This window comes from Pinus tabuliformis, chromosome 8 (assembly GCF_031772625.1).
Source record: "Pinus tabuliformis cultivar Carrire ecotype Pingquan chromosome 8, CPIR1, whole genome shotgun sequence".
Lineage (NCBI taxonomy): Eukaryota > Viridiplantae > Streptophyta > Pinopsida > Pinales > Pinaceae > Pinus > Pinus tabuliformis.
Genome location: NC_142294.1, coordinates 1,507,768,039 through 1,507,776,016, shown reverse-complemented (window position 1 = coordinate 1,507,776,016; position 7,978 = coordinate 1,507,768,039). Strand labels below are relative to the sequence as shown.

The 7,978-nt window shown below is 36.3% G+C and overlaps 1 protein-coding gene across 1 annotated transcript; it reads left to right on the top strand.

Annotated features, from left to right (window-relative positions):
* Positions 1–356: 356 nt before the first annotated feature.
* Positions 357–1,176, top strand: LOC149241595 (pathogenesis-related protein 1A-like). Its single transcript, XM_089367559.1, has one exon. The coding sequence runs from the start codon at positions 427–429 to the stop codon at positions 907–909; it is 483 nt and encodes a 160-aa protein (XP_089223685.1). The 5' UTR covers positions 357–426; the 3' UTR covers positions 910–1,176.
* Positions 1,177–7,978: the final 6,802 nt, after the last annotated feature.

Below are 7,978 nucleotides of genomic sequence, written 5' to 3'. Positions count from 1 at the left end.
TTGCCGTCTTGCACGATCATGGGACATTTATCTTTCATATGTTGTGCAGCCATCGGCGCTTTCCTGAATATCTCGGAAAATCCGGAAATTTACGATCGTCCTAAGGTGATTGCAATGTGAACTTGGCTCACAAAATGCAGCGCCTCATTTTATCTACAATTGCAACATAATGATTCCACGTCGGTCAAGGCCAGTCGTAATCAGTACCCAGAAATTAGCACGGTAAATGCGCTCTGAAACTTATTCCCTACGTCTTCCGGGTCCCAACATATTGTAGACATTGCAAGAAGAAAGCAGCCCATGTTCTTCTATAAATATGAATGATAACTCACATTTCTTTCACAGAATGAATTGAATAGGCAGAGAGTCATCTTCTTTCCCTTCTCTTCTGTATCGAGCGTTAGGGTTAGGATTAGGGTTGTCACTATGAAGTTGTTATTGAAGTACGTTTTCTGCCTGCAATTGGCAATGTGTTGCATAGTCGGGCAAGGGCAAGATATGCAGCAGCAATTCTTATCTCCTCACAATGAGGCGAGAGCCCAAGTCAGCGTCGACGCTCTTGTATGGGACGACACCGTTGCGGCTTACGCACAGAATTATGCAAATCAACGAGTGGGAGACTGCGCAATGCAGCACTCTGGTGGTCAATATGGAGAAAACCTTTTCGAGGAGATGGGAGAAGCAGATCCCGTGGGCGGTGCAGTGACGGCTTGGGTTAATGAGAAGCAATATTATGATTACTCTTCTAATTCCTGCGCTGAAGGTCAAGTGTGCGGGCACTATACTCAGGTGGTGTGGAGAGATTCCAAGAGGCTGGGCTGCGCTCAAGCTCAATGTAATAACGGCGCCACATTCGTTATTTGCAACTACGACCCCCCTGGAAATGTGGTCGGGCAGACACCATACTGAATCCCGATATCAACACTTATCTCCCGTACTATAATATCCTATTAGCTCTCTTTCCTGTCATTTGGTATTTCGTATGCCTGTCGATCGTTCTTCAATGTACCTGTACGTTGGCGATGCTAGTAGCTAAGTGTATGTGGGTTTGCCAATCATAATAAATCCCTCTTGGCTGCCTTCTCTGGATTATATCATCCTCTGAATAGTCTCGAGGTTGTCGTTTGAAAAGGCATGAATCGTTTGTATATGGTTTTGGAGAATTCTGGTTTTGGAACATATATATAAACTCTGATTGTATTTGGTTATGTTAGTCGAGAATGCAGTTTACTATGGAGTGAAAGCCAGCAATGATGGTTTAAAAGTTTATTTTTCTTACTTTTTCGTTGTTTCATTTCATTAAAAATAAATAAACTAATCCTAATATCGTAATTCTCTATCATTTTTGTAATTTGACCTCGAAACCCTAGGAAGCTACCTAACCCAGCCGTTATAGCTTTATGTGAAAATATTCACATAACAAATTTCCAAATATATGTAGTTTTTAATAAATAATTGTACTATTATTTGCGTTATTTCTAAAAAAAAATATATATTTCAGAGTCATATATACATAAAATTGCGACAAACAACATTCATTTTCGTTTTATTATTTTTATAATTTAATAAACTCTATAGTTAAAAGTTAAAATAACAGTACCTACAACTTAGCCAGCCATGTGTGTTCACTTCAAAGAAATCTCATATGTAATTACGTTATTAGTCCCGCCGTTTTGGAGCTGCGGAGACTATAGTAATTGTTCTCAGTACGGAAGTTCATTTTAAGGTAAGTTTTCATTTATATTAAATAAAATAATATTTTTCTAGGTTATGAGATATATTTTCTATCGAATGAACTCTTTTGATATTTTATTTGATTTCATAATCTGGCACATAAATTGTAGAGCACTTATATGAAGATCAATGTTAAGGAACTAATGTTTCCCGATGGGGATGGGAACGAGCCCATAATCATATCTTTATTGGAATGGGTGTTGGTAATATAGGTTACCAGAAACGGGAGGGGAGTTTTCGTTTCCAGAAAAAAAAACGTACAGAAATGGTACGGCGAGGAAAACGGCGTTTCGTATGGCCGTTTTCGTTTGTCGGTCCAACAAACGGTTTCTCCAGAAACGAATACAGTGAAACGCTGTTCTGGTTCTTTTGTGATGTGGTGAGGTTGGTTTTCGAAGGCGGTTGCTTGGTCTGCCGTTAGAAGTAGAACAGGGTATTCCAATTTTGGCCGTCTTATTTTGGAGACTGCCAGTCGCATTATATAGCGATCTAAGTTTAGTGGGTGCCAGTATTTAACATGTTTGAAAATCGGCTATATATGTGGCAGTGATTAAACCAGTTATTATCATGCAGGTAGTCGCCGAAGGTATATGGCAGTAGTCTTGATGAGAGTTTAAGCTCGATTTGGTGAAGCAGACTCCAGTTCTGCTGGAGAGGCATTGCTTTATATTGCGTAGGGTGTATATGGCGAAGGTCAACCATATATAGCGGAGGAACTCTGGTGGAACCCGATGAGCCTGTGAGAAACTAAGGTTGCATAAAGACACCTCTATCATAAAATTGGCTGGGAAGGAAATCGTGGTCACTGTTTGGGTAGCCCATAGAGGTTGGGTGAAAAAATATTTATTGACCATTTAAGGATTTTTTTTTGGTCAAAGTTATGTTATTTTAAATGCAGTCATTGATGTGTAGTTATTGTTATGATTTTTCAAATTTTTTATTATTTTTTTTCTCAGATTTTGTGTTTTTCTATTTAAAAATGGATTTAAGGTATGGTTTCATTGTATTTAACTTCATACAAAATTATCAATTTAAATTTAAATGTTGAGGGGCACATTATATATAATTTTATAAATCATGAGTTAAATATAAATAATAATTTAGTAAACTTCATTTACAAACAAAAAAAAATAGTACATATCAATTTAGTATCTAGTTTAATTATACTTTTTAAGTTATATTATTCTTATTATTATAAAGATTAATTTATTATTATGATAGATTAATAATAAAATTTTGAATTTAGTATCTAGTTCAATTATACATATATTATTTTTATTTTTATAATGATTAATTTACTATTATAATGGATTAATAATAAAATGTTGAAATTTTACTAATAACTTTGTTAGGTTTTCTCTCTAAACATTAGGTGTAGCATTTATGGCTTTTAACTTTTCTTCTCATTCTAAGGAAAATGGCATTGGAGAAAGTGCCACTCCTTTTTATAGTAAGTTTGTTGAAGGTGGCAATAGTTCCGTACAATCGCCTACTTCTAACTCTATTCCCAATGGATATAAACTCAATCTCCACAATCTTGTTACCAAACCAGGCAAACAAAAACCCAGTTGATGTCTTCTAAATGCTACAATAGACCCCAAACTTGAAGTCCACTCAAGTCACATCAGAGAATATATACAATATATCGAGAAGTTTCTAGGGATCTGGCCTTCAAAAAAGTCCACTCTAAGTAGGTCCGAATCAAGTGGAAATGTAAAGGACAAATCAAGCTTGAATTCACTACCAAGGGTTTCTTCACCATTGTATTTGGCATCCTAGAGGATCAAACATGGATATTTGATAATGGCCGATGTGATCCAAAAAGCTTTCTTTCTCACTATGAGTATTCAAGAATGGTCCATGTAAGCAATTGAAGCTTATGAGAAATAGACTATGAACCATAGTATTAGAGAATGTTGATGATGAATGCTTTTTTTTTATATTTTTCATATTTTTCTTGTTTTTTCTCTCTTCTTGTTTCTTGAATGTGAAACATCCAAACTTCATTTCTCATCCCATTTTCGTTTCCCATTTCTTGTTTCATTTCCCTTTTCCTGTTTTGTTTAATGGTAATGAAAAGTGTATCCATGAGCGAAATATGTGGAAGCACTGTAGTATGAAAAAGGAATATCAACAATCAATGGTGTTTTCTCATCAATATCTGAGCGCAATGGGAGAGGAACATTACAAGTTGTCATTTTTCTTCATCATCGCTGGTGTGCTTCATTTAGTATTAGGTGGAGTTGCCATAATGGCTCTGATGCGCTCCACTATGAGAGAGAATGATGCATGATTTGAGATCATTTATGGGTTATTGCAGTACAAAAGGAATGTCAGCATTAACAAGTGTGCCACATTTAACACTTGTCTTACCTTCTTCCTTCATTGGAAGATTAATAGTATCATGGTATTATGGAATTTTTCCTCCTCTGGTCGTAATAAATGGGATGGACCATTCACAAGTTGGCGAGTGTACATTGGATTCTTGAGAAAGGTAGAAATGATTTATGGTTTTTGTGCTTTAGTTTGGCATGTGATGATCGGAACTGTGTACTGGGTGCATTGTAATCCATCTCTTGGTGGAATAAAATACACTTACTCGAAGGAGGAAAATAGGGTTTAAAGTTTTTCTTGCTTCAATGGCCTTCAAAATTTTGAAGGAGGTCAATGTTTTTCATCCTCTTCCTACATATTGTAGCCTCAAGGCTTGTCTTTGAGTTGGTCCTCGTGCTTCCTTCATCGGCACTCCAAGGTCTGGACTTTCAATGTATCCCTTTTAATTGCCCAATTTTGGTATGTAGGGTTTGATATCCAAGGAACTTTTCAATCTAGTTTTAGTAGTATCCTTTACCATGGCTTTCTGGTGTTACAATGGAGAATTTTATGGCTTCATGTTCTTAATTTTGGGCCACATTATTTAATGTTTGTGTATGGTAGAAAACTATTGTTTGTAGTGGATAATTCTCTACCTATGTATCATGTGGATCATCTGTTTGTGTGAACTTGGCACCAACAACTTCCTTTTGTTTAGTCTAGTAACAAAATTTGGTCTGTAGGTAAGGATGCTTAGTTAGTGTATTCAATGGGTGATGTTGTTGTTTCAAATTGTCTCTACGGGCTTCAAGGGCACTGCCTCTTCAAGCTTATAGGTTCTCCACTTTAAAAACCATGGTTATTTCTTGCACAAATTTTCTTTCATAAGTAACTAGAAATTATCACAGGTCACTACAGTTCGGAGTTGATTTCTCTTCACACTTGGCGAATGTTTTAACCACGCTTAGGCTTGCATACTGCAATGATTTTGGGTGTTGTCTAGTACTGTGCTCTATGGGTTTTGGGGAAAATATAGTCCTCTTTCGGACCCCTCCAACTTATCACTCTCTATGTTTGTTTCTAAATATTGTGCTTAGTCATAGGGTGAGTCAACAAAGTGCAATTATTTTGTATCTCTGTGTCACTATGCCACCTTGTGAGAGAATGGAAATCCATTGGGGAGGTTACAATAGTAGCTCCATTTCTCAGTATAGACATCTATTTGGATGGACTTCGATGGTAATTATATTTGACTCAGTTCCTCCGAAGATCATAAAGCATATTCAACACCTTGAATCCCGAGAATTTGGCGATAACGCCTATTTCTCTCATTCAAAGGCGGGTAATCAAGATTTCAAATGGATTTCTCACCTTGGGAATTTTTTAAGAAGAAGACTAAATTTCTTACACTCCGTCATAGGTCATCAACAATTGGACACCTTATTTTGTTTGGTGCTATCTGAGAAATAGGTGGATAATTATAAAAAAATTTCAGGTCAAGAGGACACCAAACAACTCTTAAGGAGCGTTTTTTACTGTTTGGATAACATAAACATAACTTTGCAACGGGTGGAAAAGTAAGTAGTGTGAGATTTTAATTTTGATTCTGAGGACCTCGTCAACATTCATGTAGTAATCGATGTCCAATCAGTCAACCTAGCTCAACCTCCCAATATTGATCCACCAGCTCATGGAGCTCCCCTTTCTTCAGTGGTCATCTCAAAATAAGGATATTGTTTTGTCTGCAAAGTATAGTTTTGGCTTTTCTCCTCAGTGTCAACTGCACACTAGTGGCTTCGATGGATAACATGGCATCAACCCATCATACTGATGGTCGACCTTCATTGGGATTTTTTATACTAGATGGGATTTCCTTTTCAATTTTTGAAATTTTGCACCCAGAATCTTGCTACTTCTTGGTTTGGGAACATATCTGTTACTACATTATTAATGTTTTGTAAAATAATGATGATGATCTAGTTTAGTCTTTTCTGGTTTTTGGTAGCTCAAATGTTACCTTGAGCTATCTAGTTAGAGTTTTTCACTCCGATATTATTCCTTTTTCATAACCATGTTCTCAATGCAATTTTTTTTAATAACGGAAAATTTTTGGGTCGGCTTACAAAAAAATGTTAAGTAACTAATATTAAACAAATGCTAACATTATTTCTGAAACATTTAATGTTTAATAACTTTTTCCCCTAACTTCCCAAGAAACATATATCTCATTTTCTAGCAGACAACCACATATGTCATTTTATGGGAAGACACTTCTGCCTTGTGAAGAAAATATGTGGAGAGTGAGGATGAAGGATCATGACTAACCATGTCATTCCACCATGACGGTATTTAACTTCTTCGTTTCCAGCGTAAACTTCTAGCCTTGGAACCTATTGTTTTAGTAGTAAAATGGAAAGCTCATGGCTATTCTTACTATTTTGTAACAGGGGTCTTTTCAGCTTCCACAACACATTCAAAGAACATGCATCCAAGAACATGCATCAATGGAAGTAAGGTAATCACATTCCAGTGACCAGCAAAGCAAAGTTGCAAGTTTCAATAGTGCCCATTAAATGATAACTAGGTTTGGTGTCACTTATTACTCACTTACTAGGTCCTATTACACTTATCACTAACTAAGGATCAAGAATCGGTTAATTGGACTGTGGAATCAGTCACCCATTGCAAGGACCTTAGTTTCTTATTGTAAGTAATTTAAGTAGCGCTTTTGGGTAATTTGGTTCTCACATATAAATCTCCCATGTTGTTGTTTTTACTTTCTTGCAGTCCCTAATCTAGCTCAGGGGAGATGAAAGAGCCAAAACCACTACCTATTAGATCTCATAACAATAGCTCCTTACCTAGTTTTAACTCCTTCGCTAGTCAAATTATGAATTACACACCCCATCTATTGATCGTTCATACAGATCCCAAAGGTTGAAGCCACCTTAGAAAGTGTTGCCAGAGTAAACTACTAGCCTCCTCAGAAATCATCCTTAGAAAATATTGTTACAAGCATTGCCAAATTATTTTATATGTTGATTATTATTCAGACAACATAGAAAAAAGTATATAGGTAAGTATATGCTCTCTTCAAAATATTATTATTTTAAAAAGGATATTTTTACATTTTACATTTAAATGTTTTGAATTCACTGAGAATTGAAGTATGCCAAATCTAGTATTCATGAAGGCCATGCAAGCATTAAGGTCATTAAAATATTGTGGTCATGAAAATATTGTTTTCGACAATGAAAGAGGCATGAAAGAAACAACCAGGAATTTTTTTACTTAATAAGGTAGAATAAATCTGCTAAAATTTTTCATGTGATCCCCTAGGTCATACGCCAAGCAGAATTATTCAAACTACCTAAGCGAGTCTAGTCTGCTTAATTTGAATTTCACTTGATGCAACTACAAATTTGGTAGTGGTAGGTAAGTTAGCTTAGTTTCCTCTTTATGGTTTGGATTGGTAGCTATGGACCTTGGTACCCAAGCATGGGTAGGATAAAGGTTCCAACTCTAACACGCCTACGCATTTGTTATCTCTTCTGGTGGGTTACTAGAAGCCAGCTAGTCAACTAAATGAGGGGAGGAACTACACCAAGTAATACACATGGGTACTAGTTAGGACCTTAGAGCATTGGGACATTAGAAAAATTTGAAATCCTCTCGAGCTTTCCTTTGGAAGGCCCTAGTCCTTTCCTTCCCATCCTGGTAGTGCTTTCCTTACCTTGGCTAGGTACTCACTTTCTAGAGCATAATAGCCACATTAGGATGCCTTACCTTAAGTAGGATTTCTAGTCAAGTATTTGATTGAATCTCTACCTCGCACATTACCTCATTAGCTAGCTTCTCTACTTGTCCCAAAAAATATGATATGTCCCTAGTGAGTTATTAGATCTAACAAGACTAGAAGCACAAATCCAAA